Here is a 14987-nt window from a genome sequence, read left to right as displayed (position 1 = left end):
AACCTGGCAATACCTTCACCATTCAAAGCAGTTAGTCTCTAGAACAGTTCCCTTTTAGACTAAATCGTTGTGTTGTGTTTTGTTTTGTTTTCTACAAAAAAAAAAAAATAAAGGATGCGTGTAGATGTATTTCTGTGTGTGCGTGCATCTGTGTACATGAGTGACAGCCAACTAGCTCATATGGTCATGACCAAGCTATATTTCAGAAGAGAAAAGAAACACATTTATCACACTTTTCCTAAAACGAAAAGCTAAAATTTCAAGTTCAGTATTCGCTATCTTGTCCTTCCCTCCCCACCCTCCCTTGCTATTTCTGGGTTTTTTCCCTTCCAACTTACTTTAGCACCATAACACATTTTAAACATTACAATCCCTCTTCAGATACTACACAAAATGTCCCATAAAAATAGTGCTTTTTTGCCAAAAAAGTTATATAATATATTATATATATAAATCAACTAAATCCGTGGCAAATGTGCAATGCAGACGCCTCCTCCATTTAAAGTGAGCATCAGCTCACTTTTTTCTTTTTTTTTTCTCCCCTTTCCTTTTTCTTCTCTCTCTTTCTCTCTCTCTCTCTCTCTCCTCTTCCTCTCTTTCTCCCGTCAGCGATGATTTCAAAAAGGTGCAAGTCGATTTGGAATCTTGTAATTAAGCACACACACAAAAAATGCAGATGGGTCTCCTCGGAACTTCGTCTCAGTTACGTTTTCTTTTTAAAGGTGCAAAAGAAAGTTATAAAAATTACAAAAAGTTACCAACAAAATCAAAATAAAAGGAAAAAAAAAAAAGTGGGGTGGGAATGAGGCAAAAAAGTTATATCCCTCAACATTTCTCCCCATTTGTTTTTGTTTTTCACTTTATTGTCAAGAAAGACACGGAATGGACTCCTCTTCTTGAGAAAAAATAAAAAATAAAAAAAAAGTTAACTTCATATCCTTTTTCCCTCTTGCTCTTTCTTTTGTCTTCTGGTGTTGGCACCGGGGATGTCACGCAGTGCCCGGCAGCAAAAAAAGTTCAAGTGCCCAACTGTCCCTTTGCAAGTACAAGGCTTGAAAAATACTGGGTGCGCGGGGGAAACGAGACAGGCCTGGGAAACGAAACAACCCTCCCCCCAACCCCGAAAGGAGGACGCCGCGCACGGCCACCGCCGCCGCCGCCATCCCCTCCTTGCTTGTGTCAGTTGTTTGGTTGGGGCCGGAGCGGCGTGATGGCGCCCCGCCGCCCCGCTCCTCGGCTCGGGGACGGAGGGGCTTGGGGGGGGCCGGGTCTCGCCAGTCTCTCCCCGGGAGATCACAAATGGAGCCGGCCAGTCATGGTTCATTCCTGGGGGCCGGTGGCTTCGGGGGATGCTCGCGGCGCTGGGGGCCGCTGGCTCGGCAAGGAGATGAGGGGGCGATGCAGCGCCCTGGCTTCTTCAGCCGCTTGCAGCCCCTCGGCCTGCCACCGGTACCGGCGGGCGCGCAGGATGCCGGGCACCTCCCGCTGCAGCCGCTGGGAGCTCTTCTTCTGCCACACGTCGTACTTGGAGTACTTGGCGTGTGAGGGCTTCTGGAAGCTCTCCTGTAGAGGGGAAGAGCAACGTCAGCGTCAGTGTGAGGAACACGGCCGACCCTGCCCAGGAGCTCTGTCTGCCCCACCTCACATTACTCGTTTTCTGGGGCTCACAGCACAAGACGGACTAGGGCCTGCTAGAGTAGGTCTGGAGGAGGGCCGTGAGAATGATCAGGGGCTGGAGAACCTCTCCTGTGAGGAAAGACTGAGAGCATTGGGGCTGTTCAGCCTGGAGAGGGCTCTAGGGGCTCCTTGCTGCAGCCTGTCAATATATATTGAATCTGGAGAAAGATTTTAGCAGGGCGTGTGGGGACAGAAGGGGCAATTGTTTCAGACCAGAAAAGATTGGATATAAGGAAGAATTTCTTCACAACAAGGGTGGTGAGGCACTGGCACAGGTTGCCCAGAGAAGCTGTGGATGCCCCATCCCCGGAGGTGTTCAAAGCTGGGTTGCATGGGGCTTTGGGCAGTGTGATCTAGTGAAAGATGTCCCTGCCCATGGCTGGGGGGCTGGACTATATGTTCCTCAGGGTTCCCTTCCAACACAAACCAACCTGTGATTAAAAGTTTTTTTTCTGTAACTTATTTGACTCCCCCATGGCCATAAACTCTTCAAGGCTCTGCACGCTGCCTTGGCTGCAGAAGCAGTGGATCTTAGAGCCAGCAATTGTCCTCTCCCCTCCAAGGCCTTCCTATCTTTTCCTCTCCTTCTTGTTTTAGAGAGCTGCCAAACGTGGGGCCATCCCTACCTTGTTGAGTGCCGGGAGGCCCACGAGGGAGGTGGCGGAGAGGTCGCGCTCAGACTTGACGGACTTGGCGCAGTAGGTTTCCAGCAGAGCCAGGTCGCAGCTCCGAAAGCAGCACTCCTCCACGATGCCGCGGTTGATCCTCCTGTTATTTCGTCCCACTGGCCTACCTGCAAGGGCAGAGGCCTCAGCATTAGCCGTCAATACAGACCAGACGTTGTCACCCGCTAACCTCCGCCTTGGAGGCATCCCTCCAGCTGTGACCAGACTGGTGACCCCCACCAGCACATCCACCAGCTTCATCACCCCACAGTTGCTGCACACATGCTTCCAAACCAGCAGCATTTCCCCTAAAACACTCATCTCCCTTCAACGCGTGCCTACAAAACGCCTGAGTTTCACATGAAGCCTTCCCCAGACAAATGCTCTCAATGCCGACGGGGCTCCCCGTGTGCACACGATGCTAATTAAGGGCACTTTCTATTGCTGTAATTTATTCCCTTCCTATTGCTCCTTAGCGAGCTCGGCGCGGACGGCAGTCCGGATGCAGACGCCGCACCGATTACCACGAACGTCTGCGATGTTGATCCTGGCAAGCGCATTTTATTAGAAAGAAGCAGCGCGGCGCTGTGGCTGCCAGCCTCCCTCTGCCGTGTTGACGCTTGGGCAGGTGAAGCGAACCAACGCGGCTAAATTTTACCAGATGGGACAGCTCGAAGACAGCTGCAGAAAGAATACAGGCTCACAACGGCACGCCAAGAATAGCTATTAAACTTAATCTTTTAATAACGGTTCCTCTCCCATTTCTCCCAGCATAAGGATGCGAACGCCAGTGTCCAGCGCGGCAACAACTGAGAGCATCTCACTCCGGTGTTTAATTACAGCCAAACCACTCCGGGGAGAAGGCTCACACCGGTTTTGCTTTGTGCCTCCCCCTCTTGAAATAGAAGAGAGAGGCAAATCTGGATTTCAGACACAAAACAAATTTGCTCAGGAATTGCAACTTCCTAAATGTATAGTGGCCCCAAACTAGAGGGTTTTCTCTGTGTTTTCATGTACAGAGTGCCAAGGTGAGGGGCTCAGGTAGAGGGGAGCACAGCCCACACAGGCAGAGCAGTACTCGTGAGGTTTGCAGATGGGATCCAGCTGGGGAGACGCTGCTTTGGCCCCATGCATGACCCATGGTCTCCCCCACACGCTCCAGATGAAGCAGGAGCTCAAATATTTATCCTGTTTAGATCTTACGGCCCTGGCTGATTTCCCCAAGCGGTACTGCACCTGTGTGCCCACCCAAAGTGCCCCAGGACAACATGCAAAGCCCAGCAGCTTTCTGCATGTGCAATGCAGCCCTCCACGTTGCAATGCAGCCATGCATATCCAATGCAGCCCCGCACGTGCAAAGCAACCCCAAATACACAATGCAGGCACGGTTGTGCAGTGCAGTGCTGCGTGCACAACGCTGGCATGCAAAATGCCGTGACCCAACCTCAACACACACCCTGCAATAGCAAAGCCCCTGGCAGCACAGCACCTGCTAGCTGTCAAACTCGCCCCGTTTGCAGTGAGCCCTTTGCTCAACGCTGGAGCATCACCACCGTGCTCTGAGGTCATGAGAGCAAGCACGGCATCGGGTGCACCGCGATGGGACAGCTGACTCATAACATGCAGCCCGCCTTCGGGAGGCAGCTCAAACGCTTCATTTTCCACATTCTTCCCCCTTGCATCACCCCCCTCCTATTTATTTTTTTTTCTTTTTCTCTGGGAAAAATTCAGAGATGACCCTTAGCCAGCTATATGGGAAGGTGAGAAGGATAGCTCAGTCTCAGCCAAGGCTCAGTGAAGGGAGCACTGCCAGGGGTTTGTTTTTCTGTCTTTAAAATGCTCGTGGCCACAAGTATGCTGGATTGAGCCCTCCTTGTATAGGCAGGTGGATGAGTTGGTTGCCTGCTGCCGTATAAGTGACCTTGGTGCAGGCAATCCAGGTGGTGATACCCAATGGAGAAGAGGGCCACATGCATATATTCTTTGTATGTATACACAATATATATATGCAATATATATTTAAGCACATATACATATGGACCAAAGCATCTAAACCCATGCAACCACCCCACCATAAAGGGTACTTTTTGGGAGAGACAGCCCTCAGCTATCCGTGCCCCTTGCTTTGCCCACCTTATGGACACATCCCCAGCCCTCAAGCACTGCCCTTCATGTGTTGCATAAAGTCCCTACATGCTGTTTCCCTTGCTTGCCGCCAGCATTGCGGCGAGGGGCTGGGGGGGCAGATCTCCCATTACATAATTGTCCATGCCCACAGCACCAAATGCCATCCCCATCCTCTAGGGGAGTGCTGCTGCAGGGAAAACAACAAGAACAACAAAAGCTGGCAAACAACAAGCTGGGATTTAGCCCCAGAAAGCACCTGGAGATAACAACCAGGGGAAAAGATGCCAGGAAATTTCTAGTTAACAGTGATATGGCCGCTGACCTGGATTAGGAAAAGGGTTTGTTCCGAACCATGATTTACGCATGGACTAAAGGTTGATTTTCCTGGCGTTCACCCATCGATGGCATCTCACTTTAACGTCACCACCAAAGCCAGGTACATAGCAAAGCAGGAGGTGAAGCACTTCTCCTCCCACACTCCCCTTCCACTTCCCATTTCAACGATTGCCACCTTCTCCCAAGGAAACGTGCTACCTCCCAGCCTTCTCGGGGGACTCGAAAAATGGCCATTCTCCCTTTTTCCCCAACCCGTGCTCCACCAAAAGCCTCTGCGGGCTGGTGCCGGGTGGCATTGTGCTATCCCAACGGCAATTGCTGGCCATCCCGACAGGGATTGCCAAGCATCCTGATGGCATTCCCGGGACTGCGCGGGGGCGGTAGCCGCGTACCTGCAGCTCAGAGGTGATGGCACCCGGGGTGGGGACAGGAGGGTCCCTTCCCTGGCATCACTGCACCGAGGCGCCTCCCCACCCTCGGCTCCCCTCTCCTCCGGTCCATCAGGCGGCAAGCCGAGTGGAAGGGGACTTTGGGTGCAAACAGTCCCCGCGCCCCTGACGCAGGAATGTCGGGAGCAACAAGGGGGCCTTTGTGCAGCTCCAGCCCCGTCCCAGTGCCCCCAGCCTGGCCCTCCCCCAGCCCCGGCACCGCGTTTTCCCCCCTGCTTTTTCCTAGTATTATTCGCAGGAGCAGCGGCGCACAAGAATGTGCCCCGTCAGCACAAGCGGCCGCAAAGAGCTAAATTCTTATCAGCTGTTGGAAAGGAGGAAACAGGAGCTGTTGTTTACAGAGAAGTCAGACGCTTCTCCCCCCGCAGCCCCTTCTCCCCTCCCCGCCGGCGGTGCGTGACAGCAAATTCACCACCAGGGCTTCCTCTTGACCTTTTTCTATTTTTCCTCTCTTTTTTTATAATTTTTTTTTCCCTCCTTGAGGCCATGCTGTGGGATGGCATCACCTTGCCGACACCTGCGTGCTGGCCCCAAAAGCCTTCAGTCATGGAAGGGGATCGCAGCAGAAAGAGGAGAGCAAGGCAGTGGCTGCAGCTGCAGGCTCCAGCCCCCATTGGAGCTGCTCCTTTGCAGCCCCAGCTCTTGGTGGCATCACTGCTGCAGGTCTCAGGTGCACCAGGAATATGCCAAGTGCTTGCCATGGGACCAGTGGCACTCGTCCCCAAGGGTGCGCCATGCAAAGTGTTGTCCCTTTCACAAGCAGATCAAGTAAAGCAATGTATCTCCAGATTTTTGCTACATCCCTCAAAAAAAAAAAAAAAAAAAAAAGGAGTGGAAATGGTAAAAGCCTGGTAGTGGGATGCCAAATAAAGACAATGAAGTACCCGAGTTAGGGGATTTGGGAAGCAGCTTCAACATCCTCAGTCCCAAGCATCTGCCATCACGATACTTCCAGGGGCACCTCTCCATGCCAATGGACAGGCGGACATCATGGTCCTTGGGGTGCACCCTCCTGGGTCCAGGCTGCCTATGTCCCCACCATGGGACACCAGGGGTGTGAAACACCACTGATGTGCTGGAGCTGGATGCAGACTGCTGCAGCTCAGAGCAGGGAAGGCACACCTTAGCTAAAATCACCACCACAGCAGAAAAACTGGTGGATTTTCATGCCATTTCTTTTTTTTTTTTTTTTCCCCAAGATTACCAGGCGCCTGTTTGAAGCAAGCCCTTTCCAGCATGTGGGGTCACCCATATCTGTGGGATGAGGCCATCAAAGCCATCTACCTCCTGTATGAACCATGCTGTTAGCACAGGTTGCTCATCAGGCTGTACTTCTGACACCAACAGCAGGCTGAGAAGTGCTCAGGACAATCCCAGAGCCAGTTTCAGGACATAAACCATGATCATGCAACATAAGCATGCCCTATAGAGCCTACACGGGCCAACAGTGTTAGCCATGAGGATCTAGGAATGAAGACTAATGTAGGCAGAAGAATTGCTCTCTTTACTGGATCAACTGATAGAGTTAGAGGGAAGAAAGAAGTGTACTGGGAATGCCCATGCCCTCGTCAAGTAGAGCTGGTACCCAAATGTGTGTTCAGTGCTGACTGGCCAGAGGCTGCAGAGGTTAAAATATGGGACTGGTGGGGTTCCCTTCATCCCTCAGCACTTGAGCTCTCCAGAAATATTCAACCAGAAGGGAGGGGACAGGTAAAAAATAAAAATAAAAAAGAGTGAGAATCCTCTTGCAAGCACCAGACTGGCCATTTGGCACAAAGCTACTTGTCTGCCTTCAAAAGTGTTTTTATTTGGACTGGGAGGCCGGGTTATTCGAGGTGAAAGGAGGTCAATTTGTCTGTAAAACAAAAGCCCCATTCCATTTCATCCCCAGAGAGGGGGAGGAGGGAAGAGAAACACGGGGAGGGAGACGGATGCTCCTCTGTATAGGGAGAGAGAGGAAGAGGTGTGAGAGCAGGAGAGGAACTTGCCACAGATGGGAAGGAGAAGCCCGTGTCCCTTGCCCAAGCTGAGCTCTGGTGTGGGCTCAGTGGTTTGAGAAAATGTGGAGGGTGAGATGAGAGGAAGGGCAGTTATGGTGCAGACCCCTCAGCTGAACTCAGAGAGAAAGGAACAGCATCCCAAAAAGCATCGCCACCTGCCCAAAGCCATCTCCTAGGGGAACTGGCTAGTGGCAAAGCCACCTGCAGTGCCACCACCCTTAGGACATCACACGGGCTGAGCCCTGGTGGCAGCTGGACCTGGCAGCCCCCTGCCCAGCCTCTGGATGGGGTGGACCTCAGCCAGGCTCAGCCCAGCCTGGTTGGGCACTAGCACCCAGGATCTTCTCCTGACCATGCAGCACCCCTTTCCCTGCAAAAGCCAGACTGGGAGGAGAGGGAGGGGGGCTCTCAGCACCACTGTTCCAAAAAGCAACTCGCCACATTACTCAAGAGTGACCTTGCACATTGCTTTAATTCATTTTCCCCCAACCAGAGCAGAGGCAAAGACTGCCAAGCACATGGTGCCCCTTGTAGCTGCTACGTGCATCCTTTCCCTGCTGCTTGCCTTCACATCTCTCCTGTAGTTTGTTACAGGGTTCAGTCCCCAGCAGGCTGCAGGACATGGGGTCTTCACTCTCAGGGCCGCTATAATGCCATCGTCACGCTGACGGCACCCTCCCCTGCTCACGTACCGCTGAGCATCCAACGCTACTGCCTTACTCCTCCTCCTCCCCGCTCACCAGCTGAGCTCTTGTGCTGCCCATGTGAATGGTCCAGACCCCCAAAACACCACGAGGGAAAGCGTGCTCCAGGCAACTGTCCTCAAAGTCCCTGCACTCTACAGATGACATCAACACCACATTTTTTGGCACTAGCTGTGCTGGAAAAGGGTGCGCCATCACTGTCATTGGTGGGTAGCCAGGAGGCCACCAGGAGTATTCGGGGAGCAACCAGAAGCTGTGGATACAGCCTGCTTGGGTTTTAAAAGAACCCAGAGCCCAAGCTCAGCAGAAACCTTCATTACTTTGATGACTTGCCTGCATCAACAGCAAACCAACCACCTATTGCTGCTCCCCGGCAATATCTGACTTCAGCACCCCGCTTCCCCATGGGACCAAGTCCCCTAAAACAGTGCTCAGCATCATCTGAGCTTGTTGCTTGTCTCACTCCTCTCCTTGCCATGCATAATGCCATTAGGAAAAGCAGCAGGGTGGAGAACCCGTCCTTTCCATCCCACCCCACCTCCCCCAGCACATTCTGCACCTGGCGTGGATGTCCCGGCACCGCGCGGTGTAGGGACCGAGCATCCCGCATGAGTACATGGCACTTACTGAAGTAGAAGCCCCTGTCCCCGCAGACAAACTGCAGCGTGTCCACCAGCTCCCCGCCGCAGAGGGTCTCCGCCGTGCCGTACGCCGCGGCCGAATCCAACGCGTAGGCCAGGAAGGCCAGCAGCAGCAGCAGCAGCCGCCGGGCCGCGCACATCCTCTGCACCTGGGGATGGAGGCACAGTGTTAGCGTGGTGCCAGAGACTCCCCTTCTTTCACCACCACCACCACCACACCCCCAATTACCTATTTTTCTTCCCTTATAAATGGAAAATCATTCAAGTGATTGCCAGGAGGTGGCTTGTTTTTGCTTTCGATGAAAGCTTTCCGTGCCCTACCCAAACGCGCGCTTTCCCAAAGGCGGAGCGAATGAACTTTCCTCCCGCTTTTGAGGAAAGCTGGCTTCTGCCGGGGAGTAGTGGCCTTCGCCCCAGGCATCCAAAAGGCACTGCTAAGGCAATCAGGGGGCTGATTGCACAATCCGTGTTTGCCCGGCAAGGCCGGGACCAGAGAGACATCCCTTGGGAGCACAGCGGTCCCCAGGGAGACGCAGCTGGGGACCACAGGGGTATCAGCACAGGGATGCTGTTGCCCCACTGAGTGATGCAACATCCCTGTGTTGTCCCTCAGTGACGAGCATCGCTGCATGGCTACAAGCAACGGTGGTGGCCAAGAGCTCAGCTCAAAATGAAGGGGGGAATTGTGTCAAAACAGCAGCCCCCACGGGCGAGTGCTAAATCTCCAGCAGAGCAGCCCCTCTCCCTGCTAACACTCAGCCGAGGCACTGGGTTTCACCTCCAGCTTTCATCACCATAGCATCTGAGCAACTCGAGAATAATATCAGTTAATGAATATTACCTCACCCCCGTGGGATGCTCGGAGATGGAGCCGAAGCCCGGGATAGATTAAATGACTCGCCCAAGGTCACAGGGGAAGTCTGCAGCGCAGCTAGGAAATTAGCCCAGGTCCCCAGGGGCCCCACTACGGTCCTGCCAGCAACAAAGCCACCCTTATCACCAATTTCTACGGACACGGTGCACCAGTAGTGCTGGAAAGCTGCCGTGCTCACGAGTTGTGAGCTCTTCCAAGCAGCAGAGATCATCACCACAGCATCACCTGTGCTGCTTAAGGCGCAGCAGCATCGTGCTATAGATGCACTATTTGGTGTTGGGAAGATCTGATATGGTCTGCAGGGAAAGAAAGAAAGAAAAAAAAAAAAAAAAAAAAAACAAGCACTACTTCTCTTTTGCAAAGCACTGGCTACTGCAAAAGCTGAGCTGCAGGTGCAAGCCTTGCCTGCCTCCCGGTACAAGCTCTTTTAGGGAGTCCAAGCCCAAAATACTGAGTGGGAAACACTCCTGAAGCCATCTGGGCCAAAGCCATGAGGATGGTCCAAATGCTGACACCCCTCTGAAGAAACCCAGCACAACCCTGTAAGTTCTTCCCTCCCAGTTCAATCATCGGGTACCCAACACTGCATGTGGCTTCAGTTACCATGGCTTAATCCCTTCCCAGCATCGTGCGTTGAAGCCCTCAGAGCCTTCATTTGTACTTCAGAGCCTCCCTCATGCAACAGGTAACAGGAACAATGTGGTGACAGTGTTTTCCTAAAGGACTAGGAGAGATGCCATGTCCACCAGAGTTTCATCCTTGTAAAACAGGCCTGAATTGGTCATACTGACTGCCACCCCCAGGCGCGTGCATTGGGAGAGGTCAAACATCTCAGGGTGCAGTTTGAACCAGGGCAGAAAACAAGGAAAAATTAGAAAATCATCTCCTGTGCAGATGCAAGGCTCCTTCTCCTTCCCTTCTCCACACCAGCATGTGTGGGACCAGAAAACTGCCCTGGGTGGGTGGAGGTGCTCCCTCGCCATGGGGCTGCTACGTGAAGGATGCTCCGTGCACTCGGGGAACCCCGAGCACCTCTCCGCAGCCCAGTGACAGCCAGGTCACTGGTGGTGGCACGCCAATGGAGAAAGTCCCCTTGGACCAGCACCAGCATGATGGGAGCAAGCCCGAAGGCAGGTCTGCAGCGGAGCGGAGCCGCCCTCCCGCGCAAAGCTGCCTGGAGGATTTTTTAAGGATTTGCTGCATGATCAGCTGGAGAGGCGATTTCTGTCCAGCTGCTGGGGATTCAGAGGCCAAGAGGCCACAATGTGCTAAAAAGGCCCGGCTGCCAAATCTCAGAGGAAGGCTCAGGCATCCCTTGCATCCAGGCTTGTGCAGAGCCAACCAAACCACGGTGCCTCTCTTGGGCAACATCTCCCAAAAAACGGATACTGAACCTCCTGTCTGACCTAATTCCTCCTTCAGTCTGGCCTTCATTACAATTTAATATGAACAGAACAACGTAGGAGGGAATTGACAGATGGCCCAGTCTGCAAAATTTGGATTTGGACAGAAAAAAAAATAAATAAATAAATTACAAATCTCACTCTTTGTGGAGCAGTGCAGTGTCTAAAAGGGCAAGAAAGTTGTCAGCCCAAATGAGTGCTGTGTGCTGGGATGGGGGGGTGGGGAGGAAATCTACATTTTTGCAGCCCAGCCTCCATCACCCTGCTGAAAAAGCAGGCAGATTGGTGTATTGCTGCTGCAGGAGATGCCCAGTGCTCGTGCAGCGAGCAGCACCCGCTCACAGGGAGAGCATCCACGTCCCAGCACCGGGGCTGGAGCCAAGGCATCCCTTGCATCCCGAAATCAGTGCACCCATGTGCATGGGGAGCACACAGACGTTGCCAACGACTGCGAGACGAAGTGTATTGCTGTGTTATTCCTCCTGAGAGTGGAGAGGGATGCACAGACAGCCCTTGGCAGGCGCCTTTGGCAGCCAAAATCCCGCCCTGGATGGAGGAGTTGCGGGGGGGGGTGCCCAGTGGTACCCGATGGAGAGCAGCCGCCACATGCCATACCTCTGTCGGGGGCACCCTGCATCCTCCTGCCACCCTGGCCACATGTTCCCTGCCCAAATCTTTATCCCTGGAGGCTCCTGGCTGTAGAAGAGCCTCCACTTTTGTCTAAAGGAGAAAGGATGTGACATCGGATCCTCATCTTGGAGGAAGCAGGTTTCAAACTGCAAAACTTTTGACCATCGAGGCAGATAAAATCCACCTGGGACCAGGGGTTTCGCTGCTCAGCTCCGATCACCGGGCTTGACAGCAATAAAAAAAAAAAAACAACCCTTCTGATTCTTGGCACCTGGCTCGCGTGACACTTATATGGCTGAGGTTGGCAGTGTCGCTTCTATTTTTAGCCCTCGCTTTTTTGTCTTCGCCGCTCGTCCCCATCAGCAGCCCCGTGCCGGGGGTCACCTTTCCTCCCTCCCATCCCGCACCCCGCGGCGCTGCAGCGAGGGCTCCCGGAGCTGAAGAAAAACCAAGCTCGGAAAGGTGAATGGGGTATTCAGTCCCATTTACTCACCCCACCGGGGAGTATTGCACAAATTTTGGTAGGCGGCCCAGAAACGGTTGATTTACAGCAAGAAAAAAAAAAAAAAAAAAAAAAAAAGGAAATGCAATCTTGCTTAACTCTTCTAAAGACAGCTGGCAGGACCCAGGGAAGGGATTTAAGTCCGATTTAGTAGCCTCACTTAACTCCTTTCTTTATTGTTCCTCTCGCCTTTCTGCCTCCACGGCCGAAACCTGGAGCGTAGCAGGGAAAGTTAACAGCAAGTTAAGCTGTTAAATCAGAAATTGTGGTGACTGGAGTTTACTGACAAGTGATATTCCCACAACACATTCAGCTTGCTTTATGTCTTGGCAGAGCCGTGTTAACCCTGCCGATGCCAGGCTGCAGCCCCAGTGGAGATTTCCTCCCCTGGTGTCCCCTGACCCCCTCCTTTTGCATCTCTTCACCCCCTTGGACACAGCAGCCTCAAAAAGCAAAGCCAGCCCGAAAACGGAGCTGAGAGGTCAGTCCCAGGACACGAGCGGGAGAGGGTGGGCCACTTCCAGTGCTCGTATGCAATTCTGGAAGAGCACCAGCTCCTCCGTCCCTCTAAAAATAAGACCTCACCTGCTGTGTTTGCTTTATTTAAAAAAAGAAAAGACGTACAGAAGTGCTTTGCTCCTTGAGGCAAGTAGGGATCGCTCCAAAGCCTGTAGGAATCAATGGTGAGACACGCACCGACACCTCTGGGTTGCTTGGTCAAAGCAGCAGCCCTGCAGGCAGGCTGCAAAAAGGATCACCTGTCAGGAGCAGCGCCGGGACACACACGCAGACGCATTTTGGCTCTCCGGTTTCATGCGGCGGTGGGAGGGGACCTGCGGTGTCAAATCTTTTATCCCTTAATGAATTTTCACAGGAGCTGGGATAGCCCCTTTGAAAGGCTGAGTGAACTCGTGTGGGTGTCGACAACGTGGAGCAAGATTTACAGCTCTGACCCGCTCACCCCCACCGAAATTGTCAAGTTGGGTCCAAAACAGTTCAGCGGAGCTCAAATCGGGAGTGTCAGTCAGTTTTATTCCTCCAGATGTCCTTAGCACAAAGTCACCCCTACAGAACCCACGACCCAGGCTCCTCAACTCCACTGTAAATCAAGCCAGGAGGAGGAATAAACCCAACGCGCTGAACCCTGCTAAGTGAAAGAAGCCACACACACACAACCTGACAATAAATAAAAACAAAGAAAACCGGGCCCTCCCAAGCACACCCTGGCATTGGGACGAAAACTGCAGGCTTCACATAGGAAGCCTCAACCTGAGGGTTAAAGCAGACCTTTTCCTGAGGTATCTGCTTGAAACGTCCCCCACCAACCTGATTTTCACACAGGGTGGCCCCACGGTGCCGGCGTGAGCCCCGACGTGCCAGAAGCACTGCTGAAGCACCGCTGGCTGGAGGCAAGGCAGCCACATCTGCTGGTACAGTTACGCTAAGTCTGAGTTTCCTCATGTGCCCCAATTCCCCACTGCTCAACAGAGTGCTAAAACCCTTCCAAGTTGCTCTCTTAAAACAATTACTGTAGGGAAAAGCAATTGGGAAGGAAGCAAAAAAAAAAAAAATATCACACAAAGTCGAAGGCTCGGTGCCAACCATTAACTCTCACTCCATTTTGGCTTCGCTCTCTTGTTTTTCCCTCTCTGTATTTTTATCCCTCCGGGACCCAACGCGCCGCGGTGTTTTTTCGGATGAGAGCCCAGCAGCTCCACGCTGCTCCCCGCCGGGTCCCCGCTCCCAAAGCCCGGGCGCGGAGCGCAGCGCGCCGGGCAGCCAGGGGCCGCCGTGACCTCGCATAGCCCCGGCCCCGCCGCCGGGGCCAGCCCGGCCCACGCACGATCGCGGCTGCCCGCACACGCGCCGTGCTGCCCCCGGCCCCCCCAGCCCACCCGGGACCGCCCCACGCCCCCTCCACGCCGCTCCCCCCCCCCCCCCCCCGCCCTCTCCGCGTCCTCTCCGCGCACGCCCCGCGCAAGGGGCGCGCAGGAGCCTCGCAGGGGGATGCGGGCAGCGCTGCGCGCCCCCCACCCACGCAAAAATAATAACAACGTATTTTTTAAAGCAAATAAAAAATAAATAATTAATTAAAAAAAAAAAAAAAAAAACGGGCGGAAAAACGCCCATCGCCACAAGGCGCGCGGGTACCTTGGGGGTGCCCGGGGGGTCCCCGCACCGCACCGCACCCCCCGCAGCGCACAGCCCGCAAGTTGGCCGCGGGCAGCCCGGGCTGGGCCGGCTCTCGGGGTCCCTCTAGTGACACGCGTGGGGAGGGCGAGCAGCGGAGCCGGCACGGCTCGGCTCGGCTCGGCGCGGCGCGGCACAAGCATCCCGCGGCACAAGCATCGCGCGGCGTGGCACGGCTGGGCGCGGCGTGGCACGGCTCGGAGCGGCGCTTACCTTGGCGCTGCCGCTGCTACTCTCAACTTCTGGCGGCGGCGGGCCGGGGAGGAAGGCAGGCTGCCGGCAGCGCTCATCCGTGTGTGCCCCGGCGCTTGCCATGCTGCTGTCCGGCCCTGGCAGCGATCGCGGCTTTGGCTCGCCTTCCCCGCGCCCTGGCTTGCTCTCCTCGCTTTGCCTTTTTGGTATGTCAAGTCCCTGCTTGAATTTGTCTGAAGGATGTTATTTTGTTACGATTAGGTATTTTGTTATTCTAGAGAGCGAGCGAGCGCTTTCCTTCCTTCTCCTCTCTATTTTTTCCTTTTTTTTCCTTTTCTTTTTTTTTTTTTTTTCCTTTTCTTTTTCCTTTTTTTCTTTTGTTATTTTTTCTCCTTGTTCCCCCCCCTTTTTTTTTTTTTGCCTTTTTTTCCTCCTCCTCTTTCTCTCCTCCTGCTTTGGCTGCCCCTTGGGTGGCTCTCACTTTTTGTTGTGGTGGTGTTTACTGACTGCGTCCCCCTGGCCGGGGCGGAGGGGCCGGCTGCCTGGCTGCCCGCTGCTCCCGGCTGGCTGCCCCACGAGCGAGGAGACAGGCAAGGC

General features: G+C 53.8%; 1 protein-coding gene across 1 annotated transcript; it reads right to left on the bottom strand.

Annotated features, from left to right (window-relative positions):
- Positions 1–993: 993 nt before the first annotated feature.
- Positions 994–14729, bottom strand: IGF2 (insulin like growth factor 2). The gene is made up of 4 exons (XM_032189333.1): positions 14412–14729; positions 8586–8748; positions 2304–2470; positions 994–1563 (listed from the first exon to the last, which is right to left on the bottom strand). The coding sequence occupies exons 1-4, from the start codon at positions 14511–14513 to the stop codon at positions 1321–1323; spliced, it is 675 nt and encodes a 224-aa protein (XP_032045224.1). The 5' UTR covers positions 14514–14729; the 3' UTR covers positions 994–1320.
- Between the last annotated feature and the right edge of the window lie 258 nt (positions 14730–14987).

This window comes from Aythya fuligula, chromosome 5, assembly GCF_009819795.1.
Source record: "Aythya fuligula isolate bAytFul2 chromosome 5, bAytFul2.pri, whole genome shotgun sequence".
Classification (NCBI taxonomy): domain Eukaryota; kingdom Metazoa; phylum Chordata; class Aves; order Anseriformes; family Anatidae; genus Aythya; species Aythya fuligula.
Note: the sequence above shows the minus strand (reverse complement) of the source record. Positions and strands in the feature narration are given on the sequence as shown.